This window comes from Panicum hallii, chromosome 4, assembly GCF_002211085.1.
Source record: "Panicum hallii strain FIL2 chromosome 4, PHallii_v3.1, whole genome shotgun sequence".
Taxonomy (NCBI): domain Eukaryota; kingdom Viridiplantae; phylum Streptophyta; class Magnoliopsida; order Poales; family Poaceae; genus Panicum; species Panicum hallii.
In genome coordinates, this window is record NC_038045.1 from 52,668,870 (window position 1) to 52,686,718 (window position 17,849).

The 17,849-nt window shown below is 40.6% G+C and overlaps 2 protein-coding genes across 9 annotated transcripts; one reads left to right on the forward strand and one right to left on the reverse strand.

The window, feature by feature from the left end:
- Window positions 1-1,200: 1,200 nt before the first annotated feature.
- On the forward strand, window positions 1,201-5,002 carry LOC112889027 (glutaminyl-peptide cyclotransferase). 4 transcript variants are annotated; one of them, XM_025955490.1, is made up of 11 exons: window positions 1,210-1,619; window positions 1,815-1,871; window positions 1,979-2,014; window positions 2,130-2,194; window positions 2,275-2,338; window positions 2,947-3,064; window positions 3,138-3,235; window positions 3,985-4,055; window positions 4,229-4,256; window positions 4,459-4,513; window positions 4,619-4,986. In XM_025955490.1, the coding sequence occupies exons 1-11, from the start codon at window positions 1,314-1,316 to the stop codon at window positions 4,726-4,728; spliced, it is 1,008 nt and encodes a 335-aa protein (XP_025811275.1). In that variant the 5' UTR covers window positions 1,210-1,313; the 3' UTR covers window positions 4,729-4,986. The 4 variants fall into 4 exon arrangements, 3 of the variants coding, with proteins under 3 accessions (XP_025811277.1, XP_025811276.1, XP_025811275.1); XM_025955492.1 differs by lacking the exon at window positions 4,229-4,256 and having other exon boundaries at window positions 1,201-1,619; window positions 4,619-4,688; XR_003227993.1 differs by lacking the exon at window positions 4,619-4,986 and having other exon boundaries at window positions 1,202-1,619; window positions 3,138-3,872; window positions 3,972-4,055; window positions 4,459-4,508.
- A 45-nt stretch (window positions 5,003-5,047) lies between these two features.
- On the reverse strand, window positions 5,048-17,817 carry LOC112889024 (glycine--tRNA ligase, chloroplastic/mitochondrial 2). 5 transcript variants are annotated; one of them, XM_025955484.1, is made up of 36 exons: window positions 17,548-17,817; window positions 17,408-17,458; window positions 17,255-17,322; window positions 16,934-17,015; window positions 16,792-16,855; window positions 16,551-16,606; window positions 16,343-16,420; window positions 15,921-15,995; window positions 15,307-15,377; window positions 15,066-15,182; window positions 14,871-14,972; window positions 14,298-14,418; window positions 14,073-14,159; window positions 13,847-13,933; window positions 13,264-13,365; window positions 13,006-13,069; window positions 12,502-12,557; window positions 11,967-12,038; window positions 10,958-11,040; window positions 10,805-10,853; window positions 9,779-9,841; window positions 9,403-9,492; window positions 9,221-9,307; window positions 9,005-9,079; window positions 8,866-8,924; window positions 8,575-8,668; window positions 8,283-8,501; window positions 8,098-8,192; window positions 7,823-7,913; window positions 7,654-7,758; window positions 7,427-7,465; window positions 6,964-7,053; window positions 6,685-6,786; window positions 5,889-5,970; window positions 5,723-5,808; window positions 5,048-5,631 (listed from the first exon to the last, which is right to left on the reverse strand). In XM_025955484.1, exons 1-36 carry the CDS (start codon window positions 17,791-17,793, stop codon window positions 5,533-5,535), a joined length of 3,207 nt encoding a protein of 1,068 aa, XP_025811269.1. In that variant the 5' UTR covers window positions 17,794-17,817; the 3' UTR covers window positions 5,048-5,532. The 5 variants fall into 5 exon arrangements, with proteins under 5 accessions (XP_025811269.1, XP_025811271.1, XP_025811270.1 ...); XM_025955486.1 differs by having other exon boundaries at window positions 16,934-17,092; window positions 17,548-17,636; XM_025955485.1 differs by lacking the exon at window positions 13,847-13,933.
- Between the last annotated feature and the right edge of the window lie 32 nt (window positions 17,818-17,849).

The window sequence follows — 17,849 nt, forward strand, 5'->3', positions numbered from 1 at the left end:
TTGTCTAAAGTGTTTTAAGTTTCAGAGTTGCCTATTCACCCCCTCTAGGAATCTTGAGATCCTTTCAACTACGTGATAACAAATTAAATTTACTCTATCATCAGAGCTAGATATTAGCAGCTAGTGGATGCTTAATCCGCATATATACGACGAGATGCGATTGATATAGGTAGGGTGGTTAGATTAAGGTTCTGTTTGAATCTCCCTGAAACTTTAGCTTGTTAAAGTTTGAAGGTTTTTTTACTAGCTAAAGCTTAGATTGCTAAATTCTAGTGGCAGCTGTTTGGATCCTTGAGCTAAGCCCATCTAAATAACCATGCTACCCTTTATTTATTACTGCTAACGCCTACCGCTGCAGTAAATGTGAGGATATTTTGAACTTTGTTCACTTTTAGCAAGTTTTAGTAACTTCTAGCTGGCTAATGACTAAAGCTCCTTTTAGATTCCGACTAAAGTTTAGCAACATTTTAACCGGATCTGTTTGGATCTGAAGTTGCTAAATTTTGCAAGCCTAATTAAACATGCATGTTTGTCTGTCTCCGATCGAGATCTCTGCGAATCGATGCACATGTTAGGGGAGGTAGGTCGACCTGACGCCAGGCCTTGATCATCTAACATCATCGATCTTTTTAGTACACGGCTACCTAGAAGCATTATTGTTCGGATTACGAGGTCAACGGCGGACGAGAAGGTACGGTGCACGATCGATAATCTACTCTATCTGCCACAGATCATGTGTTGATGACTGATGAGGAGTGAGGCCACACCACCAAGCAGGGTTTAAATAAAGGGAAAAATCTGTTTGATCGATAATGTTTTCCGCTCGATCCTTGTCATAAACTAGATAAAAGAGATCGACATGCACATGCCTGCATGAGAAATTAAATGGGATATATATGTTCAAGTTGCTCTCAATTTTCTTCATCAAGTAAATGCATGAGGGGTTGGAGGTAAAAAATAAATCGAATTCCCATCTTAATTAATTCTCTCCATCCATCAACTCCAATCTCTTGCTGATTCCCTCTGCTGCTTTTTTTCAAATGCTTGCTGAATGGCGTAAAATTACAACTTTTACAATGAACTCTAATGTGAAATTATTATCTTTAATTACTCTTTCATGCATTGTACTCTTCTTCCAGCTGCGGCGAAAGGGAGACGACGGCGAGGTCAGGAAGAGGTCAGGAGAGGACAGAGGAGAGTAGAGTATCCATCCCTCTCGTCTGACGACCTGCCAGCCAGCCACGGCAAAGAAGCCAGCCAGCCAGCCAGCCTGGCAGTTCGTAGTTGACTTTTCTACTGCCCACCCCGACCCGATGCCCTCCGCCTCCCGACGCAGGCCCCCGCCGCCGCACCGCCGTCGCGCCATGCTCCCCACCTCCTCCACCCTCTCCGTCGTCTCCGCACCCACGCCGCCGAAGCCGCTCTACCTCCGCCGCTCGCTCATTGCCGCCGCTGCCGCCTCTCTGGCCGTGCTTCTCCTCCTCGCGGCCGCCTACGCCCCCTGGAGATCCGACCTCCCACCGGCCGCCCTCCTCGGCCGCCCAGCGGCGCCCACCGCCAGGTTCTACTCCTTCGACCTCGTCCGCGAGTACCCACACGACCCGGACGCCTTCACCCAGGTATTATAATTATATTTCTTCCTCCTGAGATCTCACCTCGCCAGTCACCACTGGGGAATTTTGCTTGTCTTTCTTCATCTGTGGATGGCTCATCAACCCATAGTCCAAAGGAACAACATTTTCTCAATTCGGTGTCCATCCAGCGTTCAGGACGATGCCTTCTTATACTCTGTTGCATCTGTGTGCTTCATGCAGGGTCTCTTGTACGGGGGAAATGACACTCTTTTCGAGTCCACTGGCCTCTACCACAGGGTAATGTCCACTCTCCTACCTTGTCCAACAATCATCTACTCTACTCATCGTATGGTTGTATCCACGATAGCACTAAATAAAGGTCTCTATTTCTGGTTTCTCAACAGTCTTCAGTCCGAATGGTTGAGCTTCCAACTGGAAAAGTATGCTGCTTACTCATATTGATCATTTGCATATTATCTCATGCTTGCAACACTCTCCCTAACCTTATTTGTCACATGGTTAATCAATGATGTCCATCACATCACCATTTCTTAGGTTCTGGTTCACCATGAAATGGACGGGGATATGTTTGGAGAAGGTCTAACTCTTCTAGGCAGCAGGTGCTTAAACCTCAAGCTCACCTTATATCCAATTACTTATTTGCCAGACCTATTTCCTTTTCCTTTGTTTCATCCTGTAGATTATTTCAAGTCACCTGGTTGAAGAACAATGGATTTATATATGATCGACATAACTTCACCAAAGTATGTTACTGCCCCTCTTCCCGTGTTTACCCTAGTTACAGATGACACAGACCTTTTGCTTTTAAACCGTGGTCAATAATCCTAATATCCCACTTAATTTGGATATCAGCTTTTTTCTCGTTTCTTTTTTTTTGAGACACTAATCATCTTGTTAATTCTGGATGTACAATTTCTTTACGTTTTACTCATGTCTCTTGAGCTATTATTGGCCAGCCGATTTACTTTCAAACAGATATACAGTTATTCTTTCTGGGTTTGTACCTAAGCCACTCTATAGGCTTCTCACAGCATACATGTCTTACTGCTATGGAGTTGGACACACTTTATTTTGTTTTGTGTTTTCTTCAATCCTCCTCCTATCCACCCTTTATATTATCATCAGAATAATATCCCTGATGTTTTTATTGTTCATTGTGCTTGGTTTCCAGTGGAAAGATGACCGTAGACACAAAATTATTAATAAAGGCTTCCAGCATATATTATCAAACTCAGAGGATGGTTTTGATTGCTGCAAATATTTAGCTCTTTCATAATTGCCTTTTCATCTATCATAGTTTCTGGATAATGCTTTAGGTGGCATTTTAATGTGTTATCTGCCGAATATGCAGCGCAAGAGTTTTACTCACAAAATGCGTGATGGTTGGGGTCTGGCGACTGATGGAAAAGTTCTTTTTGGTAGCGATGGTACTTCAAAGTTATATCAGATGGATCCAAAGTCATTTAAAGGTTATTATTCTTGTGCTTGATATTCTAATAACCTAGAATCTTCTTTTTTGGTTTAATATGTATTTTCATGCAGTCATGAAAATGGTGACCGTCAAGTATCAGGATAATGAAGTCCCCTTTATTAACGAGCTGGAATATATAGATGGTGAAGTATGGGCAAATGTCTGGCAGGTTAGCTGTCTACTTCCTCCTGACTGGCAATCTCTTATTATGAAGTATCTTATCTTAGTGGTAACTATATAACGACATTGGGCAAGGACCACTGTATCTTCGTTAGAATCTTAGTGCGACCAGGTTGTTGCTTATTTCTCATCCATGAATGCCTAATCTAGACCAAATATAAATGATATTTAAAAGTTTCACAGCCTATTATTTGTTCTGTGTACCTCAGCTCAGCTTTCCTCAGAACAACCAAGTTAACCGAGTTGTTCCTTGTCTGAAGTCTGAACCATTGATGCCAAACAGGTGTCTGAGTTGTGTGAGTATGACACAATGCATCCACTCAAATCGTTCACAATAACTAGCCATCTTAGGTGTTATATATGCATGATCAATCTGGATTATCTCAGGCTTTCTTTTGTCAAGCGTCTCATCGTCATTGGTGTAGTAGCTGATTAAATGGCTGACTAAAAGCTCTCCTAAGTCATAAACTCATAATGCAACACGATAGTATCAAACCAGTTGCTTGCTTTGTACAAACGCTGATCAATTTGAATTGCTTTCAAATTCAGCAATAAGGATGGTGGAATTTCTTATCTCTCTGTCCACCTGTGGCTAAGTGGCTCGTGTGACTTGGCTGTATTTCCATGTAACTTTGCTGCATCCTATTAATTTATAATCTATCAATGTATTGAGAGATACCTGTTAATTTTCTATAATGTTTTGAACTGGACCTCGGTTTTGAAAGCTATGATATGTAGACAGACTGCATAGCTAGAGTATCCCCTGAAGATGGCCAAGTGCTGAGCTGGATCTTTCTTCATGAGCTGAGGTATTTTTTTTGTAAAAAAAGAAATAATAATATTGATATTATTGACTCATGTTTGGTTTCTTCTCTCTCCTACCTTAATTTGCTTAGGTCTAAAAGGCTTTGTCGTCATTGTGTAGCATGTAGTGTTCCCACTTAAGAGTTAAGAGTAATGATGTTTAGTTGTCATCTTGCAGGCGGAACTTGTGGAATTCTGGTAACACGGTAGGTAGTTTATAGTCCCTATACTCCAGTAGTTGATGGTCGATTCTGGAATTAGCTTCATTTTTTTCAATACTACATGGTAGGTTTGTCAGGGTAACAAACAAGATTGAACAAGTACATATATATATATATATAAAGAATATCCAAATCTAATAGCAGAAATGACATTATGTCTTCAATGGAATCTTCCTTTATGTTCCAGAATATCGATGTCCTAAACGGAATAGCTTGGGATGAAGGAAATCACAGATTATTTGGTGAGTTCTACGCAGTTGTCCATTTTTGTCCTAGATGCACCTCTCATAATAAGTGGCCTTGGGATTAAAAAGATGTGATGAGCCTTTTTGGTGCTGTATTTGCAGTGACAGGAAAGTTGTGGCCAAAGCTTTATGAGATCAAGCTACGGCCAGTGGATGGTCCAGCTGATGGATCTGTAGAGAAGCTTTGCCCAAAAGCTAGCTTTTATCGCTGAAGGAGTGTCCGCTCAAGTATGAGCAATTGTGGAAGAGAAGATGGTATACATATGTTTGAGATTCATTCAGGCTGATTTGCAGCTCACCATCATTGCCAAATGAGGGACGGGAGTTGCTAGAGGCTGGTATAGCTGTAGCTTTTGTAGTTGTAAGATGTTGTAACCTGTATGAACAATGGTCGTGTTACTCTTGTTCGGAAGAGTACCATGTTTTGCTGTGATATGATGCACCATCACGTATTTGAATTTGAAATGAAATATTATGTTGCCAAAAGCCTAGCGCACATTGCGGTTCCAAAAGCTTTGGCCATCCATTTGCTTTCCACTGCTAACATGCTGTATTAATTCCTTGCTTCTTTCGATTGCTTGCCTTAGTATATCAATTGTGTCAAAGACATAATGAATAATCCTGCTTCCTTTTACCAATCAAATCAACTCAAATCTCACTTCCTACCTAAGTGTTTATTCATTCAGTCCGAAAGGCCCAACTGAAAACAGGAAGAGTAGTGCTTATCAACCGATCTCAACTCTTGTTGCTGCTCTCCGTTGCAAGGATTCTGAGAAGCCAGTTCTTTACCAAGCACTGCGGAGGTTTCAATAAACTTGCTTCTAAAACGTTGCTTTGCTGGATAAAATTGTTACAAAATTAGTGAGCAGGCAGTGAATGTAGGCAAAATCTGCTCGGACAGAAATCCCAGCACCAGAAGAAGTTGCCCTTCTCTTTTAGACTCGCTCCGCAGTACGCTCATAACCGAGGAACAGCAGTGAAAGTGGTGCCTACAGGCAACCATGCAGGCTCCCCGGCTAAAACCCAGGCAAAACTGACAGCTCTGCAATTCCCTTGGGCAAACTCTCAATCTTTCTCAGCAGCGCCAGCCGGTTGTTGCGAATTCTCTCGTCTTCCTGTGCATGACATGCACCATCAGTAAGAAACCCAGCAAGGATCAGCAGCAGCAGCAGAAACAGAGGTTATTCAAAGGCATCTCAAACTCACCGCCATGACGAAAACATTATTAAAGAAATCTTCTAGGGGTTGTATCAAGAGCAGAGAAGCATCCGCAAAGGTTTTAATATCAACACCTACAGATACAGTACAGGTTAACAGAGAGAATGCAGAGAAGCAAACCATCACAACAATAGTGAAAATGAAAAATGTGTACCAGGATGGATCTTATCAGCAATCTCCAAGTACGCGCACCACAAAACTTTTTCTTCATCTTTCTCAAATACACTTGGGTCCACCTACACATAAATTCAGTCAGGAAAAAAACTACTGCACCAATGACCAATTCAACTAGTTACTCAAGACTGGTTATGGGCTGAAAAAATTCGGCGATTTTTTCAGTAAACTTCCTATACAAATTGCACCCCCGAAGGGGTCCTTTCCAGTATAGCGTCACGTCGGTCACTGTCGCAGGAGGGACCCCCTTGGGATCCGCCTAGTGGATTCTTCCTCCTAGCAAGGAAGAGATTCCACAGTCTGTGCCTTCTTGTCCGATAATGCTCCAATCGTCTTGTACCTGCCCTTGCCAGGGAATGTGGTGTCCTTGGAGGGTAGATATTCCGTTATCCCCAGGGGTTTGATTGCAGATAGGTTCTTATGGCGCTTCCTAAGCTAGTCAATCGGCAAGGTCAAAACTTAGTATTGGTTTTGCCTCTTTTGGGGAATCGAACCCCGAGCTCTACAGCATCCAGAGGAAAATAAATCCAATGATCGGCTTCTTGAACAGGAAACGCTGTTGCATCATCGAGTTCACAGACCACTTTAAGTTATTGATTCATGGACAATCTACTTTGAAAAAACGATTGGAAAGGCCTCAAATCGTGGATTTATCGACTTTTCTTGATCTCCACTGCCTATTTTCGATGAAATCTATTTTCACAACGGTTGTCAAAAACTTAAACCATAACTTGAAATGTAATCGCATTTTATGATGGACATGTTTAAGCCAGTACCTCCAAAGCAGATTCAATTTCTTTTCCACGTATAATTCTAGTTGGCCTTGAATATGCTTCAACAATTTTCGGAAAAGTTTCCGTCCTTGAAAATGCTTCCATCTGCAAGTGTTTATATAACAAAAACTATAATCGGTTAACCACAAACCCAGAGCCCTTCATACATTTCAGGAAAGTACTACACATTTGGAAGCCATATCCAGTTCAGGACTTCATAGAATACTTAGAAGAACTGAAGGATCTTTGGTGAGGATGTCTGAGAGGCACATAACATCTTACTTCAGTTGCTGTTTGTGCCGCAAGATAAGGACAGTTTGCACGCTCCATAAGCACTGAGCGGACTATCTCACAGTTAATTCCCTCATCCACCTGATAAAAATGACAAGAATATATGCCACTTTCAAAAACCTAATGGATTTCATCCACCAAAGTATTAATGACATGGAGCAAGATGAGTTTTACATGAAATGCAGATATATCAGTCAATGTTAATCCTAAATCAAAGAAAGGATCAGCACAGCACTAGAAGAAGCTATATTAAAATTGTCACATGCTGGCATGCATACATATGAATTATCGAACTTTGAGAAGAAAAACCATAATGCTGAAACTAATCTGTACATGCATAAAGAACTTCTAAATCCATGGTAGATATAACCATGTATCTCTATCCTTAGTAGACACCCAAAATGAAAAATCATAATATGTGTATAACTATCATAGAGATCAAGATGATAGGTACCAGAAGCTGTTCCAGTCTCCTCGTGACGAATTGTACTGCCTAAAAATGATTTTGACAATAAAAGCTGTCAGGAATCATACACTAAATACACATGGATCCTCTGTTGTAGTCACTGACATACGGGCCGACCACCTCTCAGTGACCACGTCACATGACGTTAAGTCAGAGGAACCACTTTCATACTAAATGACAATAGTACATAAACATAAACTGAAATGCATACCAACCTCATCTATAACATCACTCTGTATTTTTATGGGTTGCACCTCTGACATTAAGGTGAGGGCCCGCCTGAGGTCAAAGCTCTTCTTGTTCTCAACCAATATTTGGACCTAGGTAAAATAAATATAAGAAGGTTTTATTTGATGACATTTGGACTTTTTCAAATTCCCTTACCAGTCCATAAGAGACCCTTCGAAGTCCAAATGGATCGTTCGTAGAACTTGGCTGACATCCAGCTCCAAACAAGCCAACTAGGCTATCCAATCTGTGAAACAAATGATTAAAGGGTAGCAACCTCTCTAAATTGTATACATTCTTGGACAAACGAAATGCAGTAGCAGCCCTGGCAAGTTCCCACAAAATTTGTGTGTGCTAATAGAATTAGCAAATGCAACATACAAGTTATTTTCTCAATGTCAGGAATGGGATAATTCTGTGTGCACAAGTACCTATCAGCAACCGCAAGGACTATGCCAGCATCTGTTCTTGGAAACACATCACCCGAAAACCGAGGAAGTGTTATCTCAAATAGTGCTTCTGCAATCTTTGACATGAATATTTACTCAGCCAAAATGGAAAAAATGCTAAGACAAGTTGGTACCAAATTTACCACATTAAAAGAAGAACTAGCAACCTCTTCAGGAATGCCCTCTCTCAAAGCATAATGGCGCGCCATAATTCCAGCAAGTGAAGTAAATTCTGTCACAATAGAAGTGGCGAGATCTGACATAGCCAATGCAGCCGCATCTTTGATAATCGGGATCATTGTCTCATTTATTCCAAGAATAAGGGTCAATTCAGCAACGATATTCTCAACACGTGTCATTTTATCGAGCATTGTGCCAAGTTTTTCCTATTCAACGAGATGTAAATATTATATAAGGCAAGCATTATAACAGTATAAGAATTCAGGACAGTATACTTACATGAAAAAGAATGCCACTAAGCTGGCCACGGAATTCAGAAAATTTCTTTTGTGTATCCATCTTATAAAAGAATTTGGCATCCTCATACCTTGCCCTGCATTCTACACCCATTCAGAATCTGAAGTTGACTTAAGTCTCTCATCAAATGAAAATTTCAGAGGGCACAGAAAGAAAACTTCAAACATAATGCTGTTTAGTTGACAATGGTGATTTGTTGTTCATGAAAATAACTTGAAATTAAAATGCACGCCACGAATAGTTTATAAAATTATCATAGCGCCTTTGCATAACCTGAGAACAGCTTCATTCCCTCTGCGGACAACTTCCTCTTTAATGGCACCATTGGCAACCTAAAATAAAAGTGAGTTAAACTAAGGGGTAAAATGCATTACTCAATTGTCAAGTATAAGACAGGCAAAGATCCTCTCACAGCAATAAAATATGGTAGCAGATTGCCTATGGACTTGGAAGTTACAGCGAAATACTTCTGGTGTTTCTGCATAACCTGCACTTGCGAAAATGCAGCACATTACAAATATTACCAAACAAGGTTACATGTTAGCAGGCTTATCATTTTGGTCAGCAAATCGTCAGAATAAAAAAACAGTGCAGCTAATAGGCATCAACAATCAAAAGCTGAACATACCGTAATCAGTACATCTTTCGGAAGTTCTAAGAAGGAATCATCATATTGACCAAGGATGGGCACAGGCGCTTCCACAAGATTGACAATCTGCATCATGTGGTTTGAAATATTTGGGATAGGTCACACTTTCTGACAGTAGAAATTATGATAAAAAGTCAAACATTGAAGAAAAAAATATCTACCTCCTGCAGCAAGCTATCAGGCGCAATGAAATCTCCACCGACACCTTTAGCCAATATACTAGAGTCACGTAAGACTTTTTCCTTGCGCTCCTGCAGTGGAGTGTTTTATGAAACTTAACTACAGTAAGACCAGGAATGCTGAGCAATTGAAAATTATTAATGAGTCCATTTAACCTTTTCCCTGCTTCATGCAGGCTACAAAAGCTGACCAACATTAAATGTTCAAATCAAAATTCTAACGACAAATATTACATGAAATTGCTATTTTCTGCGAGAAAACCTCCAAAATAAACATGATTATCAAATTAACAACAATAAAAATGAGTTTGTGGGGTCATGTATGTGTGTATGAAGAACCTATATGTGCTCATCTCACCTGCATATCAATCAAGAGCCCAGCTTTCCCCACAGCAGATAAATATGATTCTGCAGTTTCCACCTGAAAATTGGAGAAAGTTTTAGATTATTTGATAGACATGATTAGCTGGATTTCAACAAGAACAATAACAAATGCTTCCGAGCCCTACCATCACCATACTGGATGCAGAAAATTGAAAAAGCAAGGTACGCCACAAGCTTTGTTCACAATCTTCTACTAGACAATGATAGGTTCTATTATGATGAGTCGCAACCTTCCCAGAATGAATTGGTGCAAGTACTGAAAGTCAACCTAAATTATTAACTGGATGTATCAGCAACCAGGCAACTTACATCAGATGGCACCAGGTAATGTGCATTAATTAATGCTTTAAAAATAGAGAGGGATCAATTTTAGCATGGACAGAAAAATTGGCATTCTCCAGGCAAAGGCACATGAGCGTGTAGCTCAATGGTAGCGCGCTCAGTGAGGTGTCACCGGCCCAGGCAGTCTCGAACCCTGGGTGCTGCCGCATTTGTGCCCACTTCCCTGCACAACAGATGCAGATGGGTCCCAGGGTGCCAAAGCAGCAACAGAGGTGAGGTTCCTATTGGGGCCAGGCTTAGGTGGGGCCCTTCTTAAAGCTAAGTCACGTCCTTTCCCCTGATCAAGTTTTTTTTTTATTCTCCAGGCAAAGGGGCATGTATGGCTGGCACACGACAACAAGTGAAATACCTCTAAACTATTACAACTGCAGTTATTTCTGGTCTAATTGAGACAGTATGCAAGATAAGGTTGTATAACTGTAGTTCATTGAGCTACAGAAATTACATCAATAGAATTAGTTGGTAATATGCTGCTTTAGTTATTTTAAGTTCTGTATGATACAAAAGCAAGGGCAGATGTCAAAAAGAACTAACATAAATAGTATAAAATATCATAATTTTTAGTTTATGCAGCAACATTCTTACTCAAGACTAACATCAAACAGAAGTAACGAAAGAAACAAGATAGACAAAGTATACAAGGAAGCCCAATTAGCACCTTAAAATTAGCCACAGAAGAATTACGAAGGCCACATGATGAATTCCCACTGCCATTGCAAATCGTGTTAGTTATAATTCATAGGAATAATAATGCTCAAAATTCATAACAAAAAATGGTCCAAAACTAATACAATTATACAAAATGTATTACCTTGAGATGCCAGCAAAAGAAAAAGGAACAACAAAATCCCCATGAAGTGCCAAGATCCAGCGTATTGGACGACTAAAAACAATCTGTTAGTGAAATAATCCAGAGTGAGTGGCATGCAAATTTGCATTCAACTTGTAATGAGATATGTAAAGCTAATTGACATGATTGCAGATTATCTTCCAGGTTGGAAAGCCTCACTTATGAACCATGTTGGCAGATTGGTCATGGTTCGAGTAGTTCTCTCTGCTGCCCCTATCTATCTATCTTATGGTTGCTATGGATCTGCCTAAATGGGCTCTTAAGGGGATTGACAAAATTAAGTGGAATTTTCTTTGGAAGGGGCATCAGAAAGCTAATGGTGGCATTTGTCTAGTATCCTGGGCAAGAGTGAGTCAACACCAAAATCCAACATGAAGGCCTCGGTGTTCATGACCTTCAGACAGCTCGGCTCTGCGGTTACTGTGGCTGTGGTTCCAGAGGGCACGTCCTAAATACATAGTTGCACCTAATCTTGGCTATAGCAAGGCAATGTTCTATGTAGCAGTAGAAACAATAGTGAGTGATGGAACGACAACCAAGTTTTGGACAGATTGCTGGTTACATGGCCAAACAGACGAAGACCTTGTTCCTAATCTTGTCGCGCTGGTGCCTAAAGAAGTGCTAAATCATTGAGCCACGCAAAAAGCATTTACTCATCGCAAGTACGTTATGATATCTGAGGAGCACTGTCGGTCTAGGTCATCCAGGTGTGTTTCCAGGCCCTGATAAAGGGTTGCAAGCTGTGCACAACAAAGGATCACTGTGGTGTGCAGCAGGGGCGAGGGACCTCCAGTCAGTGGTTTTAGGTTGTTGGATTGTCTCTCGATTGGTTAGTGGCATGTGTGTGGTAATCATAATGCAGTGAGGGCCTGTATCATAACAACTTTCTTCTTTTAATGAAATGATATATCTCCTGCGTGTTAGAGAAAAAGTAACATTGTAGCATCAATGCCTTTCAGGGTACACGTACATTGGAGTTCCAGCGCATTGACTTGGGAAACGAAATACCAGAAACAATAGTAGGAATATCTTCAGTTAGGACCTGCAATACACATGTTACAGTTAATGAACAGAGACAGAATATGCCCAATCACGCATGTTGAGCTAGGCATCAGAAGACACATGATCCCGAACACAGAACCTACTAAATTATCAATGGCCCATTAAAGGTTCTCATCTTATTAACTCTTAGTACAAAGAAACATAGCACCTAGTTTATTACAAATTTTGGAGGTTGACTAATGGTAAATAGGATGGAGTACCCATCTGCTTAAACGTGAAAAATTTCCATCTGGCACCAAAATTTGAATCCATTATACTAATTTGTTGATCAGGATACAAGGTGCCACAAGCAAGCCTAGCCAATGCAGCAAATGTTTATCATTCCCATTCCAGTGCCAAAAAGTCCACTCTATAAACACCGTAAATATACAAGGAACCAAACGTCCTACACCAGTTACCCAATACAATCATCTGTCAAGCAAATATAAAGGATAAGAAAGAACCTCATCAGCAAAACGAGCAGACTCTCTGACTCGAGCATAGATATATTCTGTTTTACCTGTAAAGTATAAACTTTTCATGAAACTTAGGCCTCTTTAGACAACAACAAGAAGGGATATTCAAGCTAAAAAGGGGAAAGTAGGGTCAAATTATTGACATTTTACATATGTTCCTTGTATGAACCATTATCCGTTAATTTGAGTATAAGGCCTCAGCATGGCCATCAAGTAATCAGATATAGGAGGCAGATTTTAATATGATTCTGTGACATATATTGAGCTGCACAGATAATCAGTTCTACTATAAATTCCATGCAATCAATTCCATATGGTGATTCAAACAGCAAGCAGGAACAAGAAGTGGAGATGAAAGTAGGTAACCAATCATAATGAGCAATATAAAAGGTGCAGTGATGAAGATAAACACAAACGCTAGAAACATATATTGGCAACTCTTAAAGGAAGTGGCATTTTAATATTAAGAATGGAAGAGCGTGTTTTGCATACCATCTATTCTTCTATATAAACAATCTACAGAGACATTATTCTTTCGACAAAATCCCTCAGCAGCCTGGATAAGAATAAAGAAAATTATTCTGTAAGAATCCCTCAACAAACTAAATAAAATACGAAATTATTCTAAGAGAAAACGCCCCTTAGCAGCAATTGTACAAAACACAGCTTTTGTAAACAATTTACTCATGCATCAGGCTACAGAAGAGACCCAAGAATAGTAACAAGATTATAGCCAATTGGATAGCCAACCTTAGTGGGGTTTCCTTCTTGGTCAAATGCCTTCGCAACTGGTGGACCACGTACTTCAACCTCTACCTCTGTTTGCTTCATACTAAGATTTTCAACAACAATCTGTAAAGCAAAGTTGGACTTCTTATAGCTTCAGATTGGACACGTACTAATGTGAAAAGAAAAACAAGGGTCCAAAATGTCAAGGACTTCTCATAAAACAAACATAACTAAAAGATGCTACCATGAAATCACTTCTTTCAAAAAAATGTTCTCTTGTTCATGCGCACCATTTTTTGTTGTTTCCATGTGATTAAAAACACAAAACATCCCTAACATGCTAAGCAAATGCAGAGAAGCCTAATGAGTAGGGAAAAAAAATTCTCCACCATGAAATTGGCCAAGTCATCAGGTTATCACATTCATTTCAACCTGAAATCACACCAAATTGACTGTCTTTACTCACAGAAAGAACACTATAAATATTTTAGATACTCAAGTGACTACAATTTCTGACAAAGCTTGAAAATGTGATGGTGTATAAAAATACATCAAGAGGGCTTGTTGGAAACTAAATGTAAGATAAGAATGGTCAATATGATACCGCTAATCTCCTTGGTGTCCCATAAGAGTGCACTTTTCCATGGCTCAATCTATGTTTCTCCAATGTGTTAACTAGAGATTTCTCAAGCTGAAGACGATCAACAGACAAAATTGCAGGTCATTTCACTATGAAATGAAGTCAGAAAATTCTATCTAGAAAAGAAAAAATTGTCAAGCAAGGATCATCAAATTTGTCTTGTAAGGTGCAGGAAGAACTTTGGTTTTACCTGTTCGGTTGCTTCTAAGACATCACGGGGTGGCAACTCTTCTGTTCCTATTTCAAGAACAAACGCCCGTGGCTGCCCTTGCACTTCCTAAAGGACAGAAAACAAAGGCCTAAGTTAAACAATGTGTGTTTTGTTTTGCATAGTCTGCTACATTATACATGCACAATCTTGTATATTTTTTCCCTTAAAAACACTCAGTGGTACAAAGTCATGTAAATGGAATACCTCTCTACTAGGCTTTTCAGAGACATGAGGATAGATAAGGTTAGCCTCTTCATAAGTACCCAATGGATGCCCAAGTTTTTCTCGAGTTTCCACCCAAAGCTGGGCACACTGACGAGCTAGGCTGCACAAAACATTCAACAAGATCATAATTTTAATTTTATTTTGACTTCAATGCAGAAGCTGGAAGAAAGAAGAGTACTGAATGAATATCAAACAATGTAGCAAACTAATGGATGTAAACACAAAATCAGTTCAGTGAAATAATATAGTGCAACATGAGGCAGTCAACTAAGAATTCAATGCCCATAGCAATGATGTAGGAAAAAAAAAAAATTAAGTAGTGAGAAATATTAAAACTAAAAAATAAAATGCAGGATGCTACACCTCTGCAAAGCCATTTGTTAAATGGAAATAGCTGAATCAGTTCAATACAGCTATATGGGTATCCCCTAATTACTGGAAATGATAAGCACATAACTGCTCTTTCTCAACTAGGAACAAAGAGGCAACTGATAGTTTCCAAGATAACAGATGAGGAAAAACACAGAGAAAATAAGGATAATAGTTCCACACCTTCGCATGCGACCAAAATATCTTGCACGCTCAGTTACACCAACAAAACCTCTAGAGTCTAAAATATTGAAAGCGTGAGAGGCCTTCAGAACCTGATCGTACCTAGCTCATTGCAAAACAAGGTCCAACTTATCAATTTATCACTTAACTGCTTTCAGTCCAAAAGAATTTGGTATATAGATCATTCAAACATACGCCGGAATTGGCAGACCCAATGACAATAAAGAGCGAGCCTCTTCTTCAAAATCGTTGAAGTGCTTTTGAATGTGATTGACATCCGCATGCTCTAAATAATACGCACTCATCTCCTTCCTGAAGTCAAGAAACCAGAAATGAGGTCCTAAGCTTAAGCACAGTTAAAATTGAAATGCAGGGATAATGCTAAAGAAAAAGAAAATATAAGCATAGCATCCAAAACAGTCAAGAAGAAACATACTCATTCTCAAGGAATAACTCTCCATAAGTAATTCCTTCGGTGTATTGTATATTCTTGAAATGATCAACTCCCTGTCACAACATCTAAACTGAAGTAAGGTCAGCTCTTTCAAAGGTCATGCTACCGAGCAGAGTAAGGTGGAAATGAGCTCAGCGGAAAAGTTAGTATCACAGTTGTTATGCTATGAACAAACAGGAGTCAAGGATCAATAATCAACAAAATCAAGAGGAAAAAAACTCGACCGGAGGGGGAAAGACCGCCCCCACGGCATGCACTAAGAAGAAATCTCAGCCAAGCTGGCTAACCCCCAAACCCCGGCTTCACCCTATAGGGCCGCACCGACCACGACCCACCGGGTTAGCTACCACTGCAACTACCCCCTGGTAGGAGGGCCCAAACCAACCACATGTACCACAGGCCCCTGCCACTATTTTTCAGGTTGCCAGCTGAGTATTTTTTTTTTTTTTTTTGCTGCCACAAGGATTTAAACCCTGGTTGGTTTCTTCCTCAACTGGGAAGCTTACCACTACACGACGGGAGTGTTGGCACAAAATCAAGAGGAGTAATTTTTGCATGATTATACAAGAGAAGTATAAGACCATTACTGGACCGACCTGAAGTGACATGAGGATACGCTCAAGTCCATATGTTATTTCAACAGAAACTGGCTGCAATGGAAGGCTTCCTGACTACAATAATTGATATACAAAAAACGTACAGAGGTTAGCTAGGAATAGCAAATAAAAAGTTTTGAATAAACGAAGTGATGATGCAAAATCAACCAGTTCCTCCTAGGATATCTAGTTTTGAATAAATGAAGTTTCTACTTTGGGTGCCACTTTATTCTTGATGCAAACAACCTAGTTCCACCTGGATGGTCTAGTTTTTCTTTTCTTTTCCTGAAAGAAAAAGTTTAACGAGTGACTGTATATTGGTCTAGTTTGCATTCCTTGGCCACATCCAAGATATGCACACCAAACAGCTGTGTGGTCCCGGTGTGATTTGAGCAGAAGTCATGAAGTAATGTTAGATCTACCTGCTGAAAATATGTGAACTGTGTGATTTCCATGCCATCCATCCAAACCTCCCAGCCCAATCCCCAAGCACCAAGAACCTGTCATCAATAAGAAGAAACATCAACATGATAATATACAAGACTAATCGAGTGTAGAAACAGTTAATACTTCAACCAGAACATGGGCCGGCTTTAAAAAAAATAACACCAAAAGGAGGTAGGAATTCACCGGACTCTCCCAGTTGTCTTCAACAAAACGGATGTCATGTTCACGAACATTGATACCTGTGAGACAAGCATTAAACCAATCACTGACTTCATTTATGTTCGTAAAAATGTGAAAGAGGGAACATAAGAACATGGCCATGCATCCTTTGACCCTTTCATTAATAAAAAATACTATGACATTAGTCTTCCTTGTTGTTGCAAAGCTTGTAATAGAACTGAAGCTAGATCATATTTAGTAATACCTATTGCTGAAAGGCTATGCAGAAAGAGATCCTGTGAATTTCCAGGATCAGGCTTCAAAATTACCTGAAATCAGCTAATGGATATTGTTTGGTCAATTAAATAGAAGAATATATGAAGGGAGCATCTGAAACTTCAGTCAACCTGAAACTGAGTATGTTGTTGAAGCCTATTGGGATTGTCCCCGTAGCGACTATCATCTGGTCTTATACTTGGCTCCACGTACCTTGAAGAGAAGGTTTGCAATAGAATTGGAGCAGATTGTGACGAGATAATAACTGATTTGATGTGCATATATAATAACTGTCGTAGAGAGAGTATTTTGTCTCAATATTTTGAGCCAGCCATGTATATTCGTTGATAATTTGTAGAGCGGAATGTGGAGGAATTTAAACAAAAGGGGGGGATGGGAGCTGAGCAGCTTTACACATATTAATATGATGAGGGATGGGAAGGCGAACTTACGCAACGTTCCATGGCTCAGGACCTAAGACCCTGAGAAATGTCAACGGATTCATTGTGCCCGCTCCAACCTGGAGTTTAGTGGTGGATGAAAGCAATGTAATCCAATCCTAATAAGGGGATAACAATGCGGAAGGATAGAGCAAGGTAGGTCACCTCGGTGTTGCTACACTGCATGACCGCGCATCCTACGGAGGCCCAATACTCCTGGGGGGGCAGAGAAGATGAGTAGGTGTGGTTTGTGAAGTTAATTAATTAGCGGGAAGGGGGAGCATGATCAAGGACTTGAACTGAACCTGGAGGCGCTGGATGGCCTGCTGGAAGGTGAGAACGGAGGAAGCGGGAGGTCCCCGTTGGTTGGCGGCGGACACGGAGGAGGAGGAGGCGCCGCCATCTGCGGCGGCAGGAGCAGAAGAGAGGGGAGGGCGAGGGCGTCGGCGGTGGCGAGGAGAGAAGGGGGCGGGGCTTGGAGGGCGAAAGGCGGAGGGCGTCAGCAGCGCCTGGGGCCGGCAAGCGGCCATGGGGGAAGGCGGAGGAGCCATGATGGAATGGAATGAGCATGCGAGGAGGATAAGGGGGGGGGGGGAGGGTGATAGAT

What these genes read in the sequence shown, in the direction of transcription:
- LOC112889027 (XM_025955490.1), top strand. Translation starts at nt 1,314, where the DNA reads ATGCCCTCCGCCTCCCGACGCAGGCCCCCGCCGCCGCACCGCCGTCGC. An exon ending in GGATCCAAAGTCATTTAAAG is followed by an intron (nt 3,065 to 3,137) that starts GTTATTATTCTT and finishes ATTTTCATGCAG; the next exon opens with TCATGAAAATGGTGACCGTC. An exon ending in ATCTTTCTTCATGAGCTGAG is followed by an intron (nt 4,056 to 4,228) that starts GTATTTTTTTTG and finishes GTCATCTTGCAG; the next exon opens with GCGGAACTTGTGGAATTCTG.
- LOC112889024 (XM_025955484.1), bottom strand. Translation starts at nt 17,793, where the DNA reads ATGGCTCCTCCGCCTTCCCCCATGGCCGCTTGCCGGCCCCAGGCGCTG. An exon ending in AGTTCACATATTTTCAGCAG is followed by an intron (nt 15,996 to 16,342) that starts GTAGATCTAACA and finishes CAATTATTGTAG; the next exon opens with TCAGGAAGCCTTCCATTGCA. An exon ending in TTTATATAGAAGAATAGATG is followed by an intron (nt 12,558 to 13,005) that starts GTATGCAAAACA and finishes TATACTTTACAG; the next exon opens with GTAAAACAGAATATATCTAT.